The sequence below is a fragment of the Prorops nasuta genome, unplaced genomic scaffold, assembly GCF_024137725.1.
Source record: "Prorops nasuta isolate Cenicafe-Biocafe unplaced genomic scaffold, Cenicafe_Pnas_1.2 PNAS00050, whole genome shotgun sequence".
Lineage (NCBI taxonomy): Eukaryota > Metazoa > Arthropoda > Insecta > Hymenoptera > Bethylidae > Prorops > Prorops nasuta.
Window position 1 is genome coordinate 788,187 of NW_027116847.1, and position 27,516 is coordinate 815,702.

A 27,516-nucleotide genomic window follows, 5' to 3' on the forward strand; every position below is an offset into this window, starting at 1 on the left:
TTTGAAGGTTACGCGCTCTTTCGACACATTTCGTACAACACGTGTACACATATGAATCTTTTTAATTTACGCTCTTTCAGCATTCTTTTATTATTTTTCATTAAATCTTGACGATTGTATTTGTTATAATGGACAAATATAAATGCTAATCTTAGCTTAATATCATTATATAAATACAATTATAAAACAATACAGGGAGGCTTTATAAAATGAAATATATAAGAAAACGTGCTTAATAGGATGAGTCTTAGTAATACTCTAATACTCATGGTTTTAAGAATGATGAAAATAAGAAATATTTAACTTCTATTCGCACGGTTTCCCCATCCACGGCGATGGGTATCTTTATAATCATCCATAGCTCTCATTTGTTGAATTAACTCTTCATCGTCCTTTTCCACTTTTTCTTCTTTTTCTTCGTTTTCCATTTCTTCTTGAGTACGACTGCCTGATTCGCTGCTTGCCATGTCTTGTAGCGAGCGCGCATTCATCTGATTCCGTTGAGCTGGGTCAGGCCAACTAAATTTTTCATATTTGTTTGAAATCAAGCATGATGATCAAATTAAAAGTAGCATTAAATATATATACTTACTCTCCTTCCTTGACTCTTTGGTCATAAAACTCTTGCACAGTTAGAACTGGAAGACTTGGATAACCTGCTCCATAAACTTGCTTCTGTAATTCATCTCTGGTAATAATGATTGGCTGTAATTTTGCACTAGATGATTTATGTTTATTGGAATTATGCGAACTTGTAGCTTCCGTTTTATCCATCAACTTCATATGTTCCAAGATAGGCTTTTCTGCAGCTATAGACCCCAGCTCATCTATCGTCAAGGATACATACAGCTTTATCAATGTAACAAAATAATCTCTTTTTATCTCATCATCAATATTCGGATTTGACAAATTCTTTTGCAATACTTCCAGTTTTGACTCCAATTCTTTCTGTTCTTTATAACGTTGTAATTTTGTGTTCCTTTTTAACACCTAAAATAATATTTCAACTTCCATATTTCTCCATTTATCAAAAGAATATTTAAGAAAAAATTCTAAATGAAAATTACTAACCATTTCAGTTATCATTTCAGCATTTGACTTTATACGCTCATCAGAAGCTTTGCTTGTATCACTGCCTTTGTTAATATCTGGGATGTGAATGTCCGTCAAACCATAATCTTTGACTCTTTTTAAAAAGTCTACAAAGTAAATTTCTGCTACATTTACAATATGCATTCTGTCATCAATATTGCATATTTTTAAAGTAAGCGTGCCAAGCAAGGCAGGCAGTAAAAAGTATTTAATGTTTTCTGTTGCAACATCCTCAAAGGATTCATTATCGCTGAACATATCTACAATTGATACCAATTTTGTTGCATCTTCAAGCATATTCATTGTTCTTTTAATGTCAGCCTACAGCATAATTATAAATGTTAAAAACTTGTCAAAGGCATTACAGTTTAAATTAGAGACGAAAAACAGACAAATATTACCTGTACTTTAGAACCATTTGTGGGTTCTTCAGTCTTATTAATTTTATTGAACATTGCAAAAGCCTTGTCAAACAGCTCTGTTAAATTTGCTGCATCATTAAAATCATTCTCAGATGTCTCTATCTGACTCTCTGAAGCCATTGTAACAGTTGTAATAACACAACTCTAACTAAATAGGTCTTATAATCCTCCGGGAGTTGTTTGCTCCAAACCAAATTAAAGTCCAAATTAATAGCCGTAACAATCACAAGTCAACAAATGATAACCTCAATCTGAATACACAAAGTTGCTGTCCGTAAAGTTGGCCGCCAGAATCAGACCAATAGATTGACGGGCCGGCTGGAATCTGGATTTCGCAATTTTTTTTTGATGCATTTAGGAACGGTACCCTACCATGTGCTTTTCAAACATCTAAAATGTCTAAGCTGAAATTCATAGTCAAAAGTTATAAGTCTAAGCTTACCATAAAATCTATACGTCCTATGAGATATGTAAAATAGACTGTATATTTTTCCTGGGCTTAAGTTTCGTTTATAGATTTTTGCCTAAATACGTATATACATATGTAGAGTGATCTGTGAAGGGGAGAATCATCTGACAGTCTGACAGGAGTGACAGGATTCGAACAAAAGATGACCCGGTGACCTTTGTTAGGACCATTCGATAGCTGACGGGTTTCTTGGCCCATTTAAAATATCGGGCTTGGGTTCTATTTTAATAGATCAGTTTTGTATGTAGCAATTCAATAACTTATTTATTATATTGTATCTTTTATTGTTAATAATTCATCTATAAAAAGCTTTTAACAACAAGTTTTAAATATAATTATTTATGTTTAATAAATGTAAACTTTTTTGAATAAATATATATTTTAAAATTTTATTATTATATAGGAGAAGGAGATGCCAAGATCATGATGAAGAAAAAGATGCAAATTGTGTGTTGTTTTCAATGTTCTCGATATCTGATCAACGTATGTTTTAAATAATGAACTAAAACCTGCTTATTATTTATTCAGGAAAATCCATCATTTGTACGACGGTTAAATACCGTAATTAATATAATTTAAAAAATATATATACTATATATATAATAGATATATTATACGCATATTTTATATTAAATATATTCTATATGTACTATTAAATACGTATCATCGTTTTCATGTTTTTATCTCTCTACATAAAAATACAAGTAAAAAATATTTTGTTATAATTAAACAAGACGTACAATAACCATTAAGAAAGAAAAATTGAACAAAAGTTAGATTAACGTTCAACCTGGTGCTCATATCTCAGCAGCAAAATTGGTCATTTTTAAGTAATTCTGCTGGTCGTTTTGACGTCATTGGTACCAATTTTATTACTGAAACTATGCCTATGAACATTTTTAAAACCGTTCATACATGTATAACGCTTACAAAGTCACACAGCTACACTACTGAATGAGAACTTCGCGTCGTTCTTATACGCCAAGTAAAGCTTGTTCTATATTGTACGAAATCTACTTGAAAATTGTAACACATAGCATACACGACTATCCTTTAGTGGTATTTAAGTACTGCAGATTTCAACAATCAGTCTTTCCTCACGACTCGTTTTGCACAAAACAAATAAGAAATGTTTTTGTTTTCACAGTGAAGCAGTATTATTAATATAATAGTGTTAAAATAAATACTTCTGGAATACATTTCAAGCGCGTAGCTTATTAAAAATATACATGACGAAATTAAATTAATTAATCTCTTATTTAATACAATGAAGGGTGATCTCGTTTGTGAAAATAACTGTGTTATTATAGAAACGAAATGCTAAACGGTAATGTACAATTTCGCAATACTTGAAGAATAATAATGGTTACAATTGTTTGATATTCTGATGGTATTCGCTTTATGAAAACAGCATCATTATAAGAATATAACGGTAGTATTAAATTAGAAGCATTTCGGTTTGCACCTTTAACACATATGCATATAACAGATTGGATAAAAAATTGTTATTTCGATAAGGGTTTGCATTGCTTACAGTTCTCCATTCGTTCATTAAATTCTTCTATTTGCAGCGTCATTTCGAAAAAGTTGTATTGATCATGAATATTTCTCGTGGCTGTTCGAAGAATATCGTTTGGACTTGCTCCTGGCTCTATAAAAATAAGATAGAAAAGAAATAATTATTTAGTATGGAGTTCACACAGAACAGCTCAAGGGCGTTGGAGAATGTTATTTAAAGAAACCAACTAATGGCGAGGTGAGCAGATAAGGCAGTTTTATCCAATGAAAGTGCCCAAATTCTCAAATTGTGCACTTTAACGACTCCTTCGATTTGCATAAACGTAGTTTCAACTTCAGAGTAGTCAAAGCCTTTAGGAATGCCTTCCATAAGTACGTTCATAACGTCTTTAATAATCGCTACGGTCGTTAAAATCACCAATATAGAGAAGAGAAACGTACAAATTGGGTCGACTATACTCCAGCTCGGCTGCAAAAATTCAAGTACTTTTCGTGAAGCAATATTCTCAATGTTACTCGACTTTCTCGATCAATCGCAATCACGTAGAATGAAACGATAATTACCTTAAAATAAATGACTAAGGCAGCGATAAAAACACCCATGCTTTGTATAAAATCTCCTAATACATGAATAAAGGCAGCTCTAACATTGATATTCCTCTTGCTATCTTCGTGTTGGTGGCTGCCGTCATCGTGGTGCTTTTCAGCCTTTTCAGGGTCTTTCTCTTCTCCTCCACCCCCGTGACTGTGTCCACCATGACTGTGTCCACCGTGACTATGACCATGCTGATGAAGCGTCAAGCCCATCCTGTAAGAGTTCAACGTTTCTATCAGTCTTTCACCGAGCTCAATTTTCTTTCACATTTGTTTTTTTCTTTTCCTTTTTTTTTTTTTTTTAATTTACAGTGCGCAAGATTGACATTGTACGCGGGACGCGTTATGCAATAGCAATTTTCTAATCGCGAAAGCGCTGACTAATTTCATTAGCATCCAACATTGACACTGAAAATTTAAATACTCGTTATCAATAATGATATCTGCACTAACACCAGATTTACCGCAACGCCAATGGCAGACGTGATCAGCATCACGGTAGCATCGAGCTCGAAATCTTTGTGAACCACTCTCTCGATAGCCATGTAGAAGAGAATACCCGTGACAACCCATATCAATAGCACCGACGTTAAGGCTCCGATTACCTGAAATTGTTAAACGTGTTAATGTTACGTGCAATAAGAATCTTGAGAACCGAAGCAGCACGTCAAATCTATATATTTATTTTGCTGCTATCGTATAGTAAAATAATAACGATAAGGGTATACTGACTTCTGCTCGGTACCAGCCGAACGGCATTTTTCTTGTTGCGGGTTTTCCCGCAACCCATATCGAAAATAACGATATCATAAATGATGCAAAGTCTGTCAATAAATGAGCTGCATCTGTCGCAATTGCTAAACTGTTCGATAAAACTCCTCCTGTTGTTGATAGACATATTATTATTTAGAATAATTGTTCATGTCATATGTATATATATATATATATATATATATATAATAGAAAAACTGCTTATATCTTAATTGTTTACCTATAATTTCTCCTATCATAAAAATAACACAGAGTATACTGGCAATCAGCAGTTTCCTTCTAGCTTTTTTGTCTATCTCTTCATTTCTCTCTCTATGGCAGTGGTCTTCCAGAGACACTGAAACAACAAGAAGCCAGTTGATAATTCATATGACAATGGTGGATGATAAATTTATAGATTTGATTGACAATTTTTTTTGTTCACAAATTTTTAAGGGACAATCAACAAACTTTTTCTAATGGCAATCATATCTGCTTGTAATTGTTATTAATGCGGTGACTTAATTAGGTGAAAAAGAGGGCCTGGACTCTTCTTCTTCGACCCTCTATCTGTATAGTTTACGTTTACAGATTAAGCGATATCCTTACTATTGGGATTTTGTTGATAATCGGCAACAGGCATGTTATTGTCGATAGTACCACCTTTGACAAGCGTACAGCAGCCAGACAACTTCCCATGAACACAGAATATCACCTTGCGCGATGTCACCTCTGCGTCTTCAGTTTCGTTATTGTTGGGCGGGATGCTTGTTCCATAACCAAACACCGCCTTGTCTTGAAATCTGAAACAAAATTATTTCAAGCTTCGTTATACTCCACTTTGCTTCTTAAAGCTTACGAAGAAAGGGATTAAAGCAATTTCATTGTTTATCTAGTGTTTTGCTATATTCTTTTATCTGTACTAAATATATTTGTAGTAATAACACTTTATTATCCATTTTAAAGAGAGACTGCTCCCTCCTCGTTCACTATTTTTCAACTAACAATTCAATTTGTCAAGCAACTAGTGATCTAATTGGAAGTGTGTAAAAAGTGTGTTATTCAATCTCGACATCTAACATTCTATTGTAAGTGGAGCAAAAATGATTGTTCGCAAAAAAGCACTAATGGGTGGGATCTTTTTTTTATTGCAATTAGTAACGAGTTTTTAACCCGTGATAAATCTGTGATCCAACGAATGATTGTACAAACAGTTTTCAAACTATCTAGTGCTACCTTAATTATTTTATTAGTTTTTTTAACATAACATAATTAAAGTTTAATAATATAATTACCTCATTGTATTTAATTAAAGGGTTAGAGTGATAGCCTTATAATACTTGACGTCACATTTAAAAATAGGGCTATTACTCTGATAGCATTACATATCACATTTACATAAATATACATATAAGATGTGAAATACACACACTTACGTTTACGTATGGACAATTTGAAGAATTGCCTAGTAGGAAGAAATATTTTACCCTGTTCTTTTAAAAATTATCCAACCATCATTATTTTCATATACAATACAATGTTAATTGTTGAAGCAATGATACTTATTGTAGCCTTCATAAATAATTTAAAATGCTTGCCCTCTTGAAACGAATCGATCAGTTCAATTGTATTATAATGCATTTATATGCATTGTATTATTCCTTTAGCTAGTACAAATTTCGTCACATTTTTTTTTATAAGACTCTCATTGAGTCTAAAGGAGGTTACTTGGTTATTAGTCATTCGGTAAGTTACTTCTATTTTTTCAATTGCGATAAAAATTCCATTTATTGTTTACTACTGTCTTTCGGTTTAAGTGAGTAAATTTAATGATTTATTATTAATCCTCGATCCAATAATAAATTTAATTCGCTATGAGAGTGAGCGCATTTCTCTGAAATAATATTGTACTTTATTTAATTTCAATCAATAATAAATAAAATTATAAACGTATAATTTTATAGATATATGTGTATATATACCTATATTTTGGTTCGTCAATGATTATCTAATGTCATTGTAACGTTAGGTTTAATTAATGACTCTGTTTGTCTACAATTTTGCTTGCATTCCGCAATTAATGTCCGATTAACTCAAGAGTGCAACATTGTTCACATATTCGTGTGTATAGGGGTAATAACATTATTAAGCGATAAGCTTGTAATAAGTCTAGAAGAGAATCACGAGTTTCAAAAACTCACCATCCATGCATCCAGTACTTGACAAACATACATCGATACAGTCACAACTCCTTATATACTGATTTGGATAGAGTTTTGGCCTATCATTTAAATAATAGTGAAAATAAGTACTGCACACTTCTAATTAAACAAAAAGTTTTAGTAAATTTATCTTCTAATTATATTTTTAGTCCCAATAAATGTTTCTCGTGGATAGGTGACTCGAGTATTTAAAAATAATTTTATGTCGTATGAAAATGATTGAACTTTTCTTTGATTGAAGTTAACAGTTAAATATAGAATTTCTATATATCATGATTGATCTCTGATCTGTCTGCACTCTCATCATTATCAAATTTCTAAGATTTTCCTTATCTCGCGGGATATAAAGTCAATGACGCCGTGTGCAAATGCGCATTCGAAGCGCGTATATTTCTTCGCAATATATAAGAAACTGTAATGTCGTATCAGGCTCGACTCGATACAAACGATGATGAGGACAGCGAAAGAGGTGAACCGCGTGCAAATCATGTGACATAAACAGTTGGAAATTGCGCGATTGGTATCTTCAACAAAAGTGAAACACTATCTATCTACGCGAAGTCGTGCGCAAAGATAATCCAGGAGAATCTCTGTTTTGTCACGTATAAATACAATTCATCTTCCTCATTCGTTATATGCAATTCATAGCAAAGCTATACTTGATTTCATTAAATACTCCAAGATTTCAAATTCCCTTTTGCGTATATAGTTGCTAGACTTCTGCTCTTCGAGCAAATAAGCAAGATAATTTTAGAAATTTATTTTTTGAAATCTCTTTGATTCACGTCAAACTTTCATGAAATTTTTACAAACTAAAAATAGAATATACTAAAATTTATCATTTATTTCCAGTCGATAAAATGTAAAAAAAGTTATATTTTGCATAAAGATCCAGAGTTTAGTAATCACTAAAAATATCATGGAAGGTTTACTAATAATAACAGTAAATAAATTTTTGAAATTTTTTGATAGAAGAAATCGTATATATATATATATATATATATATAAGGTTAAATATTTATATAGCTATATCCAAGTAATTTCAATAGCCTGCCAAAAAATGTTGGCAGAACATTAATTGAATTGAATGATAGCGATAAGAAATATTTTAATAATCGGCATAAATTTATTAGATCTAGATGTCGGTAGAGATCGACACTACTGTTTCAAATTTCTCCACGGGTGGTCAACAGCAAAGAATTTAAATATATAGGAGCCTTCGTATCAGAGTGGCCGAACGTGATTCTCCATGACCTATTTATTTCGTAACATTGCCTCCTCTCTTTAAGAATTGTCCTTTGTACTTTTTTTAATCAGAATCTCTCAGTGACTTTGAATCATTATCAACGATTGTCACTCGGTATCCGTAGACCCTGACAGCCTCGTCCACGAACTTCACCAGACTTCCGTTCACTAACGATATTTTATCTGCATTCCTATCTGCTTTGCTTTGCCTAACGTTACAGAGAGCAAAAATAAACGAAAACCCTATAAAACCTTTTCGTGGAAGGAGATATTCGTAAGATTGTTGGAACAGTAAAATCAATTATTCGTAGAAGTAATATTTAACGGTAGAATTGTTGTTTTTTCTTGTTATCGCTAACAGTACGTACTACTTTAAATATTTCAGCTGTTAACGAAGCGATATTGTTAATCTGCTGACAGTTTTTCTTTAAATACTACTCTTCATTCGTACCTACTCGCGAAAGTTGAACGGCCTTGCATGTCAGTATTATATTATTATGAGGACAGTATGAAAAGCGATTTCACAGCAACGAGTCTATTTTACTTTTTCATTGCGTGCAATTATATTGATACACTATTATTTTTAATTCTTTATTTATCAAAAATGTATAAACAAGCTTGTAAATTATTTCAAGTAACGCCCATTTATAGCCAATAGATTAACAGCAAATACAATGTAATAATCGATTCTTTGTAGACACAACATAAGTAGTTGGAGCCTCGAACTTATTGCTCATAATTAAATGTATATAATATTCATGGTCATTACTGGTCAAAGGTGATAGATTTTTAGTTCATACTAAGACGTTTATCGTACGCGTAGCGAGCGAAGAATATTTCATCAGGCAAGACGCTACTTGTATCTAGTATCTTGATACCGATAAGATACGTGCCTAAACAGGATAGATTTTATTTGAAATAATATTTGATAAATTATTCCCCTAAAGAAAATGATAAAAAATTTCTCTTGCGTAATGGTTTAAATTTGTTTTTGCTTTTCATCAACACATTCAATTTAAGATTTACTCCAAAAATTTTTAATAACAAGTCTGTATACGTTAAATAAGTGCATTGATCATTTATGAAAATAAATTTCAGTAAGAATTAACGAAACAGATTTACGTTGACTATATGTATAGTTTATACCAATTTCTATCTCATATATTATATATATATATATATATATACGGAAATGACTAAACAAATCCCTTGCGCTTGGGTAGACATGCTTTTTCAAGCATACATATAATTAAACCACAATAGCAAAATGGAAAACACGTATTTCAGTTGATATGCGAAATATCAGCAAGCGCAAAATTACTGCGACATATTAATCGACGACAGTCAAGAGTATATCATATTCTTTCCACTAGATTATATTTCATTCACCAACCAACATGCCGATACCCAGCGTTTGTCACCCCAAGCTTTTTTACCTATGAGACACATGTTTAATTTATTAAAACGAATTTCATTGGTAAACAATAAAAAGAGAGAAATTATTTAAAACAAAAACACCTCTTATTGGTTTGTCCACGCGAGGATGAGAAAGTTACATCATAACACAAGCGTGGAGCACAGTGGCACTAGAAAGTGTTTCAAGGACATATTTTTCATCAGTACTACTACAACACAACCATACTTTTTATTTCCCTCGGAATAATTCGGATCCACCGTAACTGGTTCCGTTATACCAACGCTTCGTGCATGTAACTCTTATTATAACATGTTTGGGATTCGTAAGATCTTTTCGTCGAGAGTAAATCAATTCTCAATCATTGCGAGCAAAAGAAAAGAAAAGCATGTAAGTTGTCTCGTTTTCGGTAAATTTCCCAATTGCCTCGTATTACTGTATATATCAATAAAACTCCGTCAATCTGTTCGTTAAAAGAAATCCTTCGACGAGAAGGATGTTACACCCTCCTCTCGATAATACAAATTTACAATGATTACCGATACGTCATGCTGCTGATGAGCGACGAGTGTGCGCGGTAACGTTCATTCCAATTATTCAATCTAACCGATAGAAAAGAATTACTATACTTTTTCTTCTATAATAATAACAATGGAAAAACAAGAGAAACAAACTGCACGGCCAATTTACGGGACTGAAGAAACCCAGCGACGAGTATGGAAATCTCGAGGAGAACCCTGACTTTTCTGCATCACGCGATAACGCTCGATGAAAATTTTGTAATAAATTCAATCGTGCCTGTAGTATAAAAAGAGAGAAAAACGGACGTGTGTTATCAAACAGATTAGATCTTCTCAACTGGAGAACATCCGCAAGAATACTGCAGAGGGTCGACAACAATTGCAAGTCGAGTTACGAGACAAATTACGCGGAACAAAAAATTGTAATTTAAATTATATAATTACGATAATAATCATCAATCTGCGTAAAAAAAAAACAGTTGATTACGTAAATAATCCCATTTCTACCGATCCTGGAAGCTTCGACAGAAAAAATCATAACAATATACGAGACAATGCACGTTATTGTAACCCGATGATCATGCTACAAAAGGAAAGGTCAAGAGGTCGAGTATAAAATTTGCAAAGATTCAGAGCCAAGAAACTGCTAAGAATCTTATATAGACTGTGGAATAAGCATCGGTTGAGAGTTTATCGAACGGCGATTCACATGCAACAATGAATGGATCGCGTACTCGCGATGGAAAGGAAAAATACTTTACGACATCTCGTATATGAGAGAATAATTACAGCCTATTGTTAACGAGCATATGTATAATTCAATAAACACTATTGTTGAAACTGCCGGATGATAATTAACATCGAATCCGCCTGGAAATCCTGTACAGCTGTGACTACCTACTAGGATGGATGGTAAATACATTTTTCTGATAGAAAAAAAAGCAACGCGTTAAAAACGATCGAGAAAATTCTTCGGAGATTCGCGCGGTTAAGAACTGAGACGTAAGAAGAAACGAAATGGCGCAGAGTGGTGAAAATTGTGAACGGTTGCAGCAGCTCAATTGCAGGAGTCTGGTACGAGAAGTACAGGTACACGTAACGCTCGATTGGGCAAAGAATCGCGAGTGGCGTGCGAGAAAGTCGAGTGTTTATCGGTATAGGTTTCTATTGGTGCGAATCGCAAGAGAAACTCCAGAGAGAGAGAGAGAGAGAGAGAGAGAGAGAGTGTATGCATGTACAGGTAGAGAGGAAACGGAAGAAAAAGTGGATGAAACTCACAGATTGATTTTTTCGTCGTCCATGGTGCTGCACGTTAGCCAGACCGTATTGTGTTTGACCTGTTAAGATTGGAAAAAGAATCGGAAGGTTGAAGTTGCCGGTTGTAGGCCCGTACGCGCGCGCGCGCGCGCGCGTGCACCTTCGCGTTGCTCACTTTGCTCAGAGGAAACAATCTCGATGGGAATTGGAGAGAGGGAAAAACTGAAAGAGCTTGGCGAGTGTGATAATCCGAATCGGAGGTGTCGAGAGAGCGTCAATTTCACAGTTTTTCCTCGGTGCTCCTTAAAATCGCACTGATCTTCGCGAGCGAACGGACGGATCTGATATCTGCAGTGTTGAGCGGCACGCGTCTTTCGGCGATGGATCGGCGGCCCAGTCGGCGGAGACTAAACACACGTATTACGGTTACGAGAGTGATGGGAATAACGATGCGAGAAGAGAAAAGGGCAGCGTCGCTATTAGTTTGCTCAATCGCTCGACTCGACGAGTTGAGCAGTAGAGTAGAAAATCCAGCGGCAAAAGTACGCCGTCCGGAACCTATCGGCTCGACCGTCCTACACTCTCGCAACCAGATTCTGATTCTGACTCCTCTTCCCATTCCTCTTCATCGCGTCGTCCTTCCCCCATGCACTTACGTTCTCTTCACAGTTAACTCGCAGCTTTTCACCAATTTTCTCCACTTCTCTCGACGCCTCTCCCGCCACCGCTTGCTTACCGATACCACCACCCCCCTCCCTCATCTTCCCATTTCTCGCTGCCACCACCCCACCAATCCTCCATCTGTTCTCCCAATCTCTTTACTATTTATTCTCTCTCTCTCTCTCTCTCTCTCTCTCTACAAATCTCTTTTTATTCCACTCTCCCACTCTTCTCCTCCTCTCACTTTCTCCCTCTCTCAGTCTTCGCTTCGCAATACTCGTATCTTCATCTGCTTCAACCGAGAGAGAGAGAGAGAGAGAGAGAGAGCAATTGTACCGTTTATTATTATACAGAAAATATTTTTCTTCTTAAAGGAAGATTCACGGTTCAAAAGAGTGCGAAAAATTTAGTGCAATCTCTACTGTATATATACAACGTGGTTATAATCTCCCGTTTGGCGTACTTACCGATCTTCCATTTAAATGGAATTCTTTTTTATTGCTTTTTTTCTTTTATATTTTGTATTTTTTATGCTTACTATTCGTATTCTTGTAGAATTTATTTTTATTAGCTTCCCCCTCCTTTTGTGTGTGTGTGTCAAAATTTAAAAAAACGTCTACCTTTTCTGGATAGCCTCTATTTTCAATGACATATCAAACTTAAATTGGCCTTAATAGTGTTTCTTCAACAGTTCACCCATGGTTACAGTGGAACCACCAAAGCAGCCAAGTTTTTATTAATCGCTGTTTTCAAAGTTACGGGGGTCCAAACTTTCTTGCACACCGCGTATATCGTTATCGCAAAAAAAATACGTTAATTCATCGATCTTATTAGCCGGTGATGCTATACGTAACGCGCGAAAAATTTTTCGTTATCAGATCGTATAGGAATACAAGTTGCGCAGATGCGTCTAAATCAAGCCTCGATCGTCGACTATCCGATTGTTCATGATCCCGTAGTGTTCGATCGTTTTCAGCGTTTCACCGTCGCGCGTTCCCTGATTCATCGACCAACTTTACAGACTAACATTACAATTAATTTCATCAATGATAAGCTCTTTAAAACCGAATCACTAAGCTTCTCCTTTTTTAATCTACCATCCCTGTTGTATATTTATCGAGTGTTATTAAAGTCTTTTTTAAATTCCACGTGGACTATAATTGGTTTTAATTATAAAAGCAAATAGAAGAAAAAAAAAGCAGGATCAATTTTGATTGAACTTATACATATACGATTCAGCATTACAAGGAATTTCAACTAGGGTAATATATATATGACTTTGAAAATTATAAACGGTGTATTTGCTGAACAAAGAAATCGAAGGTTGATAATTAAGATTTAACTTCGTGGAAACAAGGAGGACGAAAAATAGCACTTTTTGCGTAAATTGTAACGGGTTTCTTTTTTGTAAAACTTCAAATTTTTATTCATGAAACCATTTTCGGTTTCGCGATTAATTGGCAAAATTAATACGGAGGGTTTCGTCTGCTGGTATTGAAATTTCATTAATTGTGAATAAAACAATCCGACTCATGGGTTACAGTAGTATACACTATTCTACCGAAGCACTTGGATATAAATAATACATTGATATTCTCTTTACGTAATAAAACATTCATCCTTCAATTTTAAATGTCTTTTTAATTAGTTAAATAATATATGTATATGTCAGTGCATGTTTACGTATTCAACTCAAACATGTGTACAAACTGTAGAATCTCTTATGAATAATAATAGAAAGACAAGAAGAAACAGTATTAAATCGTACCGAATAAGCTATTAGAATCTTACTGTTGGCATTGTTAAAGTGCCTACCATAAGAATTATTTGATAAAGAGTATCGATTAAGATTTTTCAAAAAAGATGCGATAAACCGATGAATAATTATTGATTGCTTCCAAGTGTCATTGTTGTGCATAAGATAGCTATTTTAAGCACCCATGTTATTGTAATGTCAGTGTTGCATTAATCTCAATTTAATAATATTCCTTTCTCACAACAGTATGCTCAAATACAAGAATAACAATTATAACGTATACGTATTATATAAATAGCATTATTCAAAAGAAAATAGCTAAAGAAATCATAATCTTTTTGAGATCCATGTCGATTGCTAGATGGACCGATGAAATTTAACAAATGTACGTAAGAAAAATAACTTACAGAGTGTAAAACACAAAGATCGTATTAAATTTAGGCAGGTGTATGCTTCCTGACAGGTGTCTTATTAAAAACCTTCGAGTATCATTAAAATCGCAGCGGAGGCTTCCAGCTGGTCGAGATGTCAAGCTGAGTGACGTATTAGCATTGGTGCGACTCGTTCTCGCAGCTAATCACAAGTGTTAAAAACAAAAAAACAAACCACTAATTTTGCGAAGCTCGTAACTCTGTATAGAGAATGGACAATTGCTAATTGAAATTTTAAAGGATTTTAATTAGACAGCCGCAGTGTAAGAAGAGCGACCACCCTTTAAACTGGAGTGAGATTTGATTGTACCCGGCATAAAAATGATCGGTGAATAAAAATCGTATTGAAAATATTGTTGAAACATACTCGTCTATTCTGCAGATGGAAGATTCATCCGTAGGTCCAGTGATGAAAAAAGTTTAAAAACAGAGGAATAACCATCCGCTCCCTTTATTAGCACCGGCTATTCTAATCCCAGTTTGTTATTTCGTCCTTTCTTAAACGGAGTGTATATATATATATATATATATATATGTATAAAAGCTGCAGGAGTAGGGTAACGTCGTTAGCGCAGCACCTTATAAGCAGAATATGTATATATGCATGTACAAGCTTGCATTTTCCACTGTATTATACATGTATAACGGAAGTATCGCAAATTACTTAAAAACACTGAACATACCAGCTGATCTTTATAAAATAATGCACCAACACTTTTTTCATATACAGGAACCAATTAGGAGTAGTACAAGCTTATGTAAGCTACGTTTTTCAATTCTTAAACTTTTTAAAACCTGAAAAATCGATAGTGTCTCTTGACCGGACAAATTAAATAAACCGAATGCGCTTTAATATATAGTATAGGCTATATACGGAAGCGAACAGGTTGCTAAAATAAAAGTCATTAGTTTCATCAAATTATCTTGACATTGATGTATTAATTATATCTGCGCAATGAATTTTGAAATTATTATCGGGATTGATGCGAAGACACAGGGATCACGAATAGCTGATTGGTGCGAAATCAGAAAAGAATTCAGTTAAGTCGTGCAATATCTCAATTGATTATTTACATTTTTCCGCAGACAAAACAAACAAAACATTGCTTACGCCTTACTTCATTGGACTCTCGTGAGCCTTCAAGGTACAACAATATTTCAGATATACTTATAGATATTGGGGAAAACCCTCATCGCGCGTTGACCAAGAAATAAATTTATCATTTAAACTTGTTTCAAGCTGGAAGACCTGGAAGACCTACGAAAGTATGGATCAGACAGGAATCTTCGGTGTCTAGTTGGATCAGTCAGGGGATATAAAGTATATCATGAATGAATATAGTCCAAAATAAACAATAATAATATGCTATGATAAATAGACATTTATTAAATATCTGTTTACGCAGCTGCAATGTCAAAACTGTCAGCCGAAGGTTAAAATTCAATTTTTTCCCTCCGACTAGTCCGACTTCCGAGTTTGTTTCATAACAAAAAGATATAATCAAAGATATGACACCGAGCCCCTGTTCATGCTCTAATAATTAATTTTCAGAAGAATTAATAATATGTGAATATAACTTGATTGACATTCGTTCCCGTAGCGCAAAAAAGAGTTTTTTCAATAAACAGACTGCCAACGTTCGCTGTGCTAAATCAACTAATTTAGTATAAATGAATTTTATTAGTAAAGAAAACCTACCTTCATAATGTTGTACTTGAACGTAATCTTGAGAATGAACTTGACACCTCTAAATACCAATTTAGCTATTTAATTGCGTTAAATTACCTGTGTCGGATTCGACATAGTTTGTTTCTTGTTATAATATTGACGCGGAAAAAGTGAAACAGCTTGTAGTAAAAAGGAATAGTTCTCGAGGAGAATGATATTGCTAGCTATTGAAAAATCAAACTTACGTCCCGATGTTTTTGCCTTCTTTCTCGGCCATCTTTGTTAATTATTAATTAACTTTTGGCGTATGTATAGTACTCAACAGAGAAAAAAAACTTGTACTTTAAACGTTATTAATGTACGTTTGACTGAAACATCGAAGACACTCTCGGATTACGCGCTCGGTATACGCGTCAACCCAAGTTTAAGTAACTTCTAGCCTGCTTTGACGAAAGATGTCATTACTGCTCTCTAATCGTTTATTCATTTACTAGCGTATGATTGGTATGTTTTGTTAGAGTGTTAGTTAAAAACCATGGTATCGCACAAAAGTGTACAGAAAAATATGAAATAAGTAAGAAAAAATATGCACTTACAAATATTCAATGAGCATCAACGCGCTTTTGTTTGTAGATGTACAAAAAATTAATATGTATATTTCAGTAAATCTGGAAATATGATTAAATCACATTTACAAATATTACAATTGTATTACTTATTTATTATAATGCGGACAATATAAAATCACAATGGTTTCAACGGCATGAATATTAATCAGCGCCTTTGAATAGCTACAATACTGTATTCACCGACTATTTTTATTTTCGTACACAACTTTAAAAATCTCTGTATCTCAGTAACGTGATATAACGTGAATGTATAATCGACAATTGATATAACTGAAATATTACAATCAATGTAATTTAAATAACTGACATGTTTATGAATAAAAAATTTCAATGAAAGGCTAATTTTTTTGATTGAATATAATCAATTTTTGGGGCCTTCCTTTCCAATAACACGTACAGACTTTTCAAAAAATGTGTAAAAACATATAGACACTCAGTCAATTCATTTATAACTTGATACTTCTTAATTTAATAAATGGCGTGTTTTATAACTCTTCGTGCTTTGAAGAGTCGGTGATACTTTCTGCAATAAAAACATATAATTTTTAAGAATGTACAAAGCTTCTCATAACTATGCTTACCATTAACTTCTTTTTCTAGCTGCCTATTTTCATTTTCCAACCTTTGCTGTAAAACCTTAATTTCTTCATCATATCCTACCCATTCTGGTAAAATACGCATAGCAGCTTGAAGTTTTGCTTCTTTAGTCATTGGATTATTACACTGAAATTGGATGGAAAGGATTAACTAGTCGAAATGTCCAAATTGAAAAAGCTGATAAAATTTTATAATCTTGAGTACATATTATCAAAGCTATACCAACCAGATCAATCGTTTTTGCGTATTTCTTGGATTTATCATCACACCATGTTTCACACCACAGCCACTCTTGTGGTAATGTTTTAATCGACACTTGATGAATCATATTATTAGGAAGATCCTATAAATGAACATTGTTTTATTTTAAAATTATAGATTTACGTATAACATTAATTTATATAAATAACAAGTACTTGATCAAGATTGGCTAAACTGTTAGGATCTTGGCTTAAAGCTTGATATTGCCCTCTAAGCCTGTCACCAGCGGCTATGCGTCGGAATCTTTTTAAATCAACTACATACAATGCACTAATATGATAGGAACGTCCTTGTAAATGATTTCTCCAATACCCTTGTTTCCAAAATCTAAAACCGTCCATTTCCCTTCTACTATCACAGAATGGTGTATAAGCGTATGGTGCACCACCGAGATCCAAGTTAGCTAATTCCCTCAAATCAGCTCGAACGACCTTTTTAAAATCAGAAATTTTATCAAGGAAAAATGATTTTCCTTAAAATTGTTAACAATTTGGTATATTATCAATTTGCTACATACCTGATCGGCATCAACAAATATAATTTTTTTTACGCTTAATGGAAATAGTACATCAAGGAATAAAATTTTATATCCCCAGATTGTTCTTTGTTTCTCAGTTTGCTGATGCAGCCAACGAGGCCATTTATATTGTACAAGCTCATATTCAAATCCATACTCCTTAGCCATATGCGGTAGGAAATCTTTCAATGTAGGTGACAGATAATTTTTAAGGAACCAAAATTTCACCGGGGTTTTAGTATGCTTGATAACACTTAGCATCATAATTTTTAAAAATCTTTCATACAAATGTCCCGATGCGAGAGAGAATATATTTAATTTTTCTTCTTCTTCTTCCCCCTCGTCTGCAGTTGTAAAAGTCCTAATTATAGAAAATTATACGGTTAAACAATGTTTTTTTAATAAAATAATTAATTTAACTTTACTAAATATAAAATATCTTTAAATTACTGACAGAAATTTTTCTTTTAGTTAAGTATATACGACTGACCATATAGTACTTAATAAAATAGAAATATCTTAAATATTTGCAATTATACAATGTGTTCATTTGAAAATTCCCCATGCTTAGTATCCTTTATACTTATTAAAATTTGAATGCTGGCGGTCGGAGGGATATATCTATTATGATCCTATTTGCGTCAAAAACAGTCCAACTTATAAAAAAAATCGACGTGTCGTGACGAATTTTGAAATTTTCTGCAGTGAAAAAGATACTAGGGGTTGGGCATTTTCGAATAAACATAGAGTATACAGAATAATTAAACGCTTACCAAAATTTGGTAAAGCTAAAACAATAAAATAGAATGAATTTAAATGAAGGAAATAAATATCTTATTTATGTGTGTGAGAGAGACGAAAACTGTAAGATTTTAAAAGAAGAAAGGTTTTCAAGTTGAGGTAAAGCAAAAATATTTACAAAGAGGCAAATGTACCTCGAAATAGAATTCCATAAGCCAGAATTTTTATCATCATCGGATAAAAGGTCCATATTGGCTTTATCTGGTTTTTTCGAAACTTTTACTTTAAGAACATGACTTCTGAGTGAACTAATTAAAACTTTTACATCATCGCCATCATGAATAACATCTTGGCCATCGACGCTGGTTATACCGTATATCTCAGCAGAACGCCCCTGTCGAAGCCTTAAGATCCATTCTCCTGGATTTGCTTTAAGTTGGAAATAACCCAAGTTAGCCATTACAATGGTATCAACCATCGGCCCATTTTTTTCAGATCCTAAAGTAATTTGCAAGCCCCTGGGTGGATTTCCAACTACTGCTTCAAAGCAATGGCCTTCAAGCAATAGATATTCCAATTCAAATTCACTATGAAAAAATATTTTACATGTTAAAAATAAATTCTACTTTTAACAATAAAATTAAATTCAAAAACATACCTGTGTACCCCCATTGCCACGTTATCCAGTTTTATATTATCTAAATCGTAAACGCTTTTGACAACTTCAACCAGCCAATTCTCTGGTGCATGAATGTATTGTGTAAGTAATGAAGATGTAGGGAGCTTTGTAAATTTAGCTATAGCTCCATTAATATCACCTTCAGTAGTAAACTGAAGTTCTGGTTCCAGCACAAATCGATAAAAGCTATAAATTTTAAATGTTAATGATACAATAATCAACAATTATTACTATTAATTTTAGTTATACCTCTTTAATGGCATATCACTATTTTTATCCAAACAATTAAGAAATACTTTAATGTTACAATTTAATGCTTGTTGTAATGTATTTAAAATTGGACCAAGTTTTTGGGCTCCCCGTGAAACAGGATCAACAATGGCAATTAAGTTAAAAGCAACAGCATTTTGATCTTTAGCCGGAATTTTTATGGCACTGAAATCAATAGTATTGATTACAAAATCTTTTAGACAAGCTTAAACAAATATAATACCTGTATTCGTCGCCGTGATAAGTGACATCAAAACGACTACGAGTTTGAGGTCGAGGTACCAATAATGAAGCAATTTTTATTATCATGTCATCCGTGATATCCGTTTTATCTATACAAAAAAATTAACTACTTTTGAAAAGAATTACAACTAAATTATAACAATGCAAAAGAAAAGTTTACCGTATTCATTATCATCTCCAAAGAGGCTAGATTGTAACAAATGCTTAAATAACTTATTGCCATATGTGTTTTTACTAAATCTTTCTAACAATGAAAAGTCTTCAGTAGTAAATTCTTCATGTTCTTCAAATGGACCTATTATACGACCATTGCAAATTACCGTTCTCACTCCTTTTTCTAAATTTAAAATAATCTTAACATAATGTGCGTGTACTTTGAGAAGAAAATCTTGTTGATTTAATTGTTTCTTCACTTCAGCATTCTGTATGAGAAATAATCGCATAAGAATTTTGTATTTTATCATACAAACAAAAATGTAAATATTTTAAACATAAGTACATACATCTATTGTAAATTTGCCTTCTTCCACTAAAGCAGCATTTTCAGCAGTAATAAGTTTACTAATAAATTGAATAGATTGGTCAACAGGTAACACATTTAATGCAGCAAGAGCTATGTTATTTAAATCTTTTTCAGGATCAACACTATCTTCGAAAGCATTGATAATAAAAGATATTCTAACATCAGCATTAAATCCCTATTCAAGATTTGCTATTAATATAATTTATAAAATCACAAATACCACAGAAAATTACTGATGTACATACTACATATTCTATTGCTTCTTTAAGCAGCTGTCTGCCCTTTGACGTCTTCAAATCTGTTACAATCCAAAAACTGTACAAATGATTTACATGGCTGCGACGAGAAACATACAGGTAATGCATTTCTTGCATTAACCACGTGGACATATCTTGGGGAGTCCATTTGATAAATTCTTTGTCTTCGGGCTCTGAACCTATCAGATTTAACCAAGTGTGTTTGTCAATTTTTAACACGCGTTCGTTCAATCTATAAATAAATAAATAATATTTTATTTTTAATGTTAGTAATACATAACATATCATATCGACTTCTTACCGCGGCATAACGTTTGGCTTGTTCATCATAAAATCTAACACATCATCGCTTTCGGTTATTTCTCCTCTATAAACAGCTTTTTGCAAAACATGAGTTTGGGACATAATAGTAGATAAAACAACCTCTTCGAATAAATTAGCATTTAACTGATCAGATGGCAAAGCTATACCATTGAGCAAAGCTTGTGGAAAATTAACAAAACCTGATCGTTTTACAAAGTCACTAGCTAAATGCCGTCCAACGTCATATTCCGATTCTTCACCAAGAATATAATTTATATTAGCTGAAGAATCTCTCCCTTTAATAGCTTTTTTAACATCATTCACATCAGCCCCAAAAATTCCAATATAATTTCCTAACTAAAATTAAGCAGCTTTGTAATTTTTAATTATCCTTGTTAATATGCTTCATATAAGAATGATTACACAGCATACACACTCACATCAGCTAAAAATTGCATTGCTTCTTTAGGAGTCTTTGTTTCTACAAAATAATGAAATGCACTGTTTACAGCAATACTAGCATCTTGCAATCCTGTTTTAGAAGTGTCAAAATTTGTTACAAGTACAAATCCTATTCTTAATGGCGCATTATATGCATATAAAGAAATTGCTAAATTAATTAAAGGTATAGATTCTTCTTTTAAGGGATCAATAATCAATACCTAGTAATGAAAAATAATAGCACATTAATAAATATATATGCTTTTACAAGAATATCTTTACTTAAAACAATGTTAAATAAAATATAAACTAACCAGATTATAAAGATTACGCCTTATATTTCTCAGCATGCCAGGAAATGTTGGTCTAAGCAGTTCTGTTAAAGAAGGTGGCCATCTACTGTATCGCGAATCGTTCTCTATATCATTTATCCAAATAATAGCAGAGTCTCTAATGTCCATTGCAAAATCTTGATAATCTGTTTGTCCAGATAAATCCAAAGCTAATAGCTTGCCCATTTTTTCATTGCTGAAACCTTTAAAAGGAAGACAATAAACAACTTATTATACACATACATATACACGACGTATAGGATTAATTCGCGATAGCCTAAAAAATATAGATATGGAAAAGAATTATATAAGAACATTTCTATAAAATTTTTAATTACGTCTTAAATAAAAATTTGTCAAGGATTAAACACTTTTCTATGTGATCAGAAATCATCAAGACAATCTCTCTCTCTCCCTCTCTCTCTGTTAATTAATAGAAAACCTAAAACTAAAAACCTTTTACTTCTTCCTTATTTGTTTTTATGAGATTCATCATTATTTATGGTTTGTTGAATGGCACAAGTTAATTTCACAACCAACATAAAGAAACTTTAACAAGATAAGAAGATTCATATCTTACCAATTTTGTGAAGAGCCTCCATTACACGTAATTCACCCCGTAAAGATTCTAATAAAGTAAGTACATCTATTGCTTCCAAATCAAAGAATAAACCATTAATGAAAAGTGCTGTATCTGTTGGTTGAATACTTAAACTAGCAGAAAAAATTTCTTGATTAAGTTTCATCTCCTTTTTCATATCACTACTTACTTTTGTTCTAATTAATGATTTAGCCTATAAAAAAAAGGTGATTAAAAAAAAAAATAAACAATCTTTCCATAAAAGACAGCAGTGCCTTGTTTACTTATTAAAAATACCTGCCATCACAACAACACTCCTGTGATTCTTGATATTATGTAGACAATAAAATGAAAATCATTTACTCACTTGCATCGGAAAATTTTGTGATATATCTGTAAGCACTCTTATAGCCTCACTCATAGGGGAATTCATTATTCTTTCAGCTGCTTGATGACTTAATTCTTTAAACTGCCATACTTTTAATGCTCCAATTTCATGGCTAGTTTCAAGCAGATAGTTTTGTAATTTATCAAGGTCTGCATGTTTATCAGGGTATAATTTTCTAATAATAACAGTGTCATAAATAATTTACATAAGACTACAATCGAAACCTATCAAACCATAATTACATAAATACATCTTACTTTAATGTTATAAAGTTAATGCCTTCAATTTCTTCAACACCATCAGATAAATCATCCTTATTCTCTTCAGAATTATCTTTAATATCAGAATCATCTGTTGCTTTATATTCAGTTGATTTCATTTGTAGCTCTACTCCGTATCCAGATAATTGTAACTTTCTCACAGGTCTATCCTTCACATAATGACGAAATATATAGTTAATATTGTTGGTTTCTGCCAAATCTTTAAGCTTCAGGTGAAACTGATGGAATGTTGGAGTTCCAATTTGACCATAAAATATTATAACTTTATCAGTCATATGTGTAGTTAAATATCTATGATCTATGGCATAAATTTTTGGTTTGATCCAATTATCCTGAAAATAAAATATAGCAATAATAATTGAAATTATCAAAAAACCAGAAATACATTAGTATTTTACCTTTGTAATCAAATTATCTAAATCTTCTAAAGAGCAAGTGAATTGTCCATTAATGTATACCAAATTAGTACAGTTATAACTTGAAGCATTCTTATTTTCTGCCATTTGTGAAAACATTTCAACACGAGCAGCATAAATACGTAAAGATAAACCTAATTTAAAGACTGCAATTTCTGTAGTACTCAAAAACTTACTAGCTAAGCCAATAATTAATTCATATTGTTCCTTTTCAGTAGCTGCAAAAATTAATTTATAAACCAAAACTAATAAAAGTAGGTCTTATTTATATCAATTGTATAAGTAAAAAATAAAATTACCATCCTTAATATTTCTAGATTTAGTTGAATACTCGTCTATAAATTTCCAAAAATAATTTGGATTTTCATCACTTAAGTATTCTACTGCCTCCAAAACCAAAGGGGTATCATTCCATTTTGCATTAATTAAAGTAGTTACATATTTGTTAACTTTCTTATCTGCTTCAAGTTGTTCTGAACAAAGCAGCAGCGAGCAAAAGACTGCAAGCAGCCACATCTGTAACAAAAAACAATTAATAAGCAGCCAGTTAATTAATACTAATCAATTAAATGTATAATTATATAAATATAAATAAATGAATTTAAGCCAAATAATAACTTGAACAATCATAAAATGTACTAACTTTAATCCTTAATAGATTCATGATTATAATCAAAATAAATTTTTTATAAAATATATTACTACACTTGTAATATATAAATTTACAAAGAAACTAAAAAAAAAATTTGTTGAAGTAAGTCATATTTATATTGCAAACATTTATATTCGAGATACAACCATTTTATTAACACCATAGATATAATTTACATTTAAAAGAATTACGTACCTTTAAAGATTTCAACAAAAATCGTACAAATATAAATAAAAATACATAAGATTCAATGACCAATCCATGCAGTGCACGTGTCACTTATTTGTATGATACGTATAATACGAGAAAAAGTTAACAAATTTACACAACACATTCACCCCTGTCGTCAAACCGCGAGCACCGCGAGAGTTGAAATGTTGAAATAATTATCAGTAAACATGTAGTACAAAAATATTTACAACGATATACCGAATGTGCATTTAGCATTTCATATAATGTGAAATAAACTACCAATATTTTACATTATTGGTTTATTACAATATAAAAATAATATTTAATCATATGTTTATAATTTAAACGGAATTATTTCCAGAAATACCGCCTTACGAAAGAAGGTTAACTACAGGGCCGTGTTCATTTATTCACTGCTGTCTGCCAGTACACTATTGCTCAATAATCTTGCGTCAGGCGAGGGGCAGTGGGGATAAGAGAGGCAAGGGGTTATCTAGGGAATTCTAGTGGACACCGTCAAATTTTTGATCGGCTATCCCTTTGACGCAAAAGAGCTGTCAAAAGCTAAATTAACCTGTATTTTGAAGAAATACAGAAACATAAATATTTTTAAAAAACAAATAAGAAGAAAGAAAGAAAGGATTTTAATAAATATATAAAGAAAAAATATCAGATGAGTATTAGTTAATAGGAAATGTTAAAGTAATTATAAATTATTAAGAAAATATACTTTGTGGTTTTTTTATTTCTGTTACAGGTTAAATGCTGTTTCTGATGAGTTTAAATTACAGCAAAGAAATATATATAGACCAATGAATAAAAAAGGACTAATTTATGAAGCATTTCTGTGTGGACCAGTTATTTCAATAATTATGGTTTAATTATGTTATAATAGTGATTGTGAAAGCGTTTGGTGTATATACACAAAGAAATTCTATTATAAATTAATAATTATATATAATAATGTGTTGATTCCTATTACTATAAATTAAAGCTAGTTCAATTAAAATACTCGTTCTCTTTCTTCCTTATCCAAATTCTATACATACATAGTAATTAGATATTCTCATAGAATCTATCCTTTAAACTAATTAAATTGCAACTATTTGAAATGTGCAAGTCATAACTATTTGCTTCAATTATTTGTATTATTCAATGCGAGACAAATTGCATAGAGACTCTTCAAATTTCTTATTGATCTGTCACATTCTTTCACATCTTGTGTGACATTTATTTGCCTTGATTGTTCCTTCTTCTTCTAGTTTTCAACATATACCAATATTTCTCTAGATATTTTCAAATACGCTGAAGTATGCTTATTCTGCTGTCTAATTGATTCTATCAATGTGAGGATGATAGGTAAGCTATTGCTCTATTAAATTTGAAGAATCTAGACACTTCACTTAATTTATTGTACTTAAATATAATGTTTGGTACTTCGTCTACATGATATCTTTTCTTTACATTTGACAGGATATTGTCCTCCAATACATTCATGTATACTGCTGAGTTAATCTTGTTTTCAGCTTCAAATAATTTTCCAACTACATATTTGGATATCCATTCCTAATATACAATACTTATTTTGTTACTCCTATTTGTTGTTGAGAATTATCTGTCTTAAATCCTTAATTTATCTAGTCGCCATATATATATTCTATTATTTTCAGATGATTGATATATCTTACTACCAATTCTGTCAACATTATAATAGGAGTAACAAAATAAATATATTCTATATTCAAAATGTATATCCAAACACGTAGTTGAAAAACTATTCGAAGCTGAAAGCAAAATGAACTCATTAGTGTACACATACCTTCTAAAGAACTTTATCTTCCCAAGTACTATGAAAACATATCTCACAAAAGAGATACCAAATTTAAATAACATCATTCAAATGCCTATTTTTCAAATTTAACTAGACAATGGTTTATCAATGATTTCAATATTTATAAAATTAATTAGAGATCAGCAGAATCATCAGATCTGCGTATAATAATTAATGATTGTAAAATTATTTTTATATGTTATAGACTAGAAGAAAATAGTGCAAAGGAGGCATATAAATGTCATAAAAGATAATATGTAGAAGGATGTGACATATTAATAAGAAATTTGCAGAGGCTCTATGCAATTTCTCTTACAATGAATAATAAATATCATTGAAGCAAATAGTTATGACTTGCACATTCCAAATAGTTACAATTTAATTAGTTTAAAGAATAGATTCTACGAGAATATGTAATTACTATGTATGTATAGAATTCAGATAAGGAGGAAAGAAAAAGAATATTTTAATTGAACTAGCTTTAATTTATAGTAATAAGAATCAACACATTATTATATATAATTATTAATTTATAATAAAATTTCTTTGTGTATATACACCAAACGCTTACACATTCACTATTAGAACATTACATCATAATTATTGAAATGACTGGTCCACACAGAAATGCTTCATAAATTAGTCCTTTTTTATTTATTGGTCTATATATATTTCTTTTCTGTAATTTAAGCTCATCAGAAACAGCATTTAACCTGTAACAGAAATAAAAAAACCACAAAGTATATTTTCTTAATAATTAACAATTACTTTAACATTTCCTATTAACTAATACTCATCTGATATTTTTTCTTTATATATTTATTAAAATCCTTTCTTTCTTTCTTCTTATTTGTTTTTTAAAAATATTTATGTTTCTGTATTTCTTCAAAATACAGGTTAATTTAGCTTTTGACAGCTCTTTTGCGTCAAAGGGATAGCCGATCAAAAATTTGACGGTGTCCACTAGAATTCCCTAGATAACCCCTTGCCTCTCTTATCCCCACTGCCCCTCGCCTGACGCAAGATTATTGAGCAATAGTGTACTACAGTAACAGTACATAGTTTACATCAGTTTACATACAATACTGGATGAGAGTAACTGACGTGAATTGCTGTGAGTCTTTCTTTCTTTCTTTTCTTTTCAATGGATACCACCTTAATAGGTGATTTTCCAGGGAATTTACTATTGTTGTGTTTGTCTTCTGGTTTAATATTCAATGTGTTTGTAATGACAATGTTTGTTCATTATTTTACCTTTCTAATATTTAGTATCACAAACTTATCTCAAACTTATTATTTGGGATTTGCTAATTTAATCTTCAAATTATTATTTTTTATTGTTTTTATTTATTTTTTATTTTTT

The 27,516-nt window shown here is 32.1% G+C and overlaps 3 protein-coding genes and 1 long non-coding RNA gene across 9 annotated transcripts; 1 reads left to right on the forward strand and 3 right to left on the reverse strand.

Annotated features, from left to right (window-relative positions):
* Nucleotides 1–58: 58 nt before the first annotated feature.
* On the reverse strand, nucleotides 59–1,775 carry LOC136784252 (immunoglobulin-binding protein 1-like). The gene is made up of 4 exons (XM_066744823.1): nucleotides 1,494–1,775; nucleotides 1,072–1,413; nucleotides 593–990; nucleotides 59–519 (listed from the first exon to the last, which is right to left on the reverse strand). The coding sequence occupies exons 1-4, from the start codon at nucleotides 1,632–1,634 to the stop codon at nucleotides 300–302; spliced, it is 1,101 nt and encodes a 366-aa protein (XP_066600920.1). The 5' UTR covers nucleotides 1,635–1,775; the 3' UTR covers nucleotides 59–299.
* A 140-nt stretch (nucleotides 1,776–1,915) lies between these two features.
* On the forward strand, nucleotides 1,916–2,642 carry LOC136784254 (uncharacterized). Its single transcript, XR_010824386.1, has 2 exons — nucleotides 1,916–2,223; nucleotides 2,387–2,642. It is a non-coding gene; the product is annotated as an uncharacterized lncRNA (long non-coding RNA).
* LOC136784250 (proton-coupled zinc antiporter SLC30A2-like) lies at nucleotides 2,269–16,431 on the reverse strand. 6 transcript variants are annotated; one of them, XM_066744819.1, is made up of 9 exons: nucleotides 12,785–13,062; nucleotides 11,526–11,911; nucleotides 5,455–5,648; nucleotides 5,087–5,203; nucleotides 4,828–4,976; nucleotides 4,549–4,700; nucleotides 4,066–4,309; nucleotides 3,730–3,970; nucleotides 2,269–3,634 (listed from the first exon to the last, which is right to left on the reverse strand). In XM_066744819.1, exons 2-9 carry the CDS (start codon nucleotides 11,546–11,548, stop codon nucleotides 3,489–3,491), a joined length of 1,266 nt encoding a protein of 421 aa, XP_066600916.1. In that variant the 5' UTR covers nucleotides 11,549–11,911; nucleotides 12,785–13,062; the 3' UTR covers nucleotides 2,269–3,488. The 6 variants fall into 6 exon arrangements, with proteins under 6 accessions (XP_066600916.1, XP_066600914.1, XP_066600918.1 ...); XM_066744817.1 differs by lacking the exons at nucleotides 11,526–11,911; nucleotides 12,785–13,062 and adding an exon at nucleotides 16,266–16,431; XM_066744821.1 differs by lacking the exons at nucleotides 11,526–11,911; nucleotides 12,785–13,062 and adding an exon at nucleotides 14,719–14,890.
* Nucleotides 16,432–16,718: 287 nt separating this feature from the next.
* On the reverse strand, nucleotides 16,719–27,111 carry LOC136784246 (UDP-glucose:glycoprotein glucosyltransferase 1-like). Its single transcript, XM_066744808.1, has 22 exons — nucleotides 24,326–27,111; nucleotides 24,122–24,211; nucleotides 23,778–23,994; nucleotides 23,461–23,696; nucleotides 23,039–23,394; nucleotides 22,761–22,956; nucleotides 22,394–22,607; nucleotides 21,796–22,016; nucleotides 21,481–21,702; nucleotides 21,039–21,397; nucleotides 20,726–20,969; nucleotides 20,461–20,655; nucleotides 20,118–20,379; nucleotides 19,938–20,046; nucleotides 19,694–19,879; nucleotides 19,424–19,630; nucleotides 18,960–19,352; nucleotides 18,025–18,385; nucleotides 17,663–17,938; nucleotides 17,473–17,589; nucleotides 17,231–17,372; nucleotides 16,719–17,172 (listed from the first exon to the last, which is right to left on the reverse strand). Exons 2-22 carry the CDS (start codon nucleotides 24,140–24,142, stop codon nucleotides 17,135–17,137), a joined length of 4,572 nt encoding a protein of 1,523 aa, XP_066600905.1. The 5' UTR covers nucleotides 24,143–24,211; nucleotides 24,326–27,111; the 3' UTR covers nucleotides 16,719–17,134.
* Nucleotides 27,112–27,516: the final 405 nt, after the last annotated feature.

Bases quoted from the DNA above. Each gene is read 5' to 3' on its own strand.
- LOC136784252 (XM_066744823.1), bottom strand. From the start codon at position 1,634: ATGGCTTCAGAGAGTCAGATAGAGACATCTGAGAATGATTTTAATGAT. The intron at 1,414-1,493 runs GTAATATTTGTC...ATTATGCTGTAG, and splicing joins CAAATGGTTCTAAAGTACAG to GCTGACATTAAAAGAACAAT. The intron at 991-1,071 runs GTTAGTAATTTT...ATATTATTTTAG, and splicing joins CTGAAATGATAACTGAAATG to GTGTTAAAAAGGAACACAAA.
- LOC136784250 (XM_066744817.1), bottom strand. From the start codon at position 16,297: ATGGCCGAGAAAGAAGGCAAAAACATCGGGAC. The intron at 5,649-16,265 runs GTAAGTTTGATT...ATTTTGTTTCAG, and splicing joins GAAGGCAAAAACATCGGGAC to ATTTCAAGACAAGGCGGTGT. The intron at 4,310-4,548 runs GTTAGTGCAGAT...GAACTCTTACAG, and splicing joins GGCGTTGCGGTAAATCTGGT to GATGGGCTTGACGCTTCATC.
- LOC136784246 (XM_066744808.1), bottom strand. From the start codon at position 24,142: ATGAATCTATTAAGGATTAAA. The intron at 23,995-24,121 runs GTTAGTACATTT...TTTTTGTTACAG, and splicing joins TGAATCTATTAAGGATTAAA to ATGTGGCTGCTTGCAGTCTT. The intron at 22,957-23,038 runs GTAAGATGTATT...TGTTATTATTAG, and splicing joins ATTAACTTTATAACATTAAA to AAAATTATACCCTGATAAAC.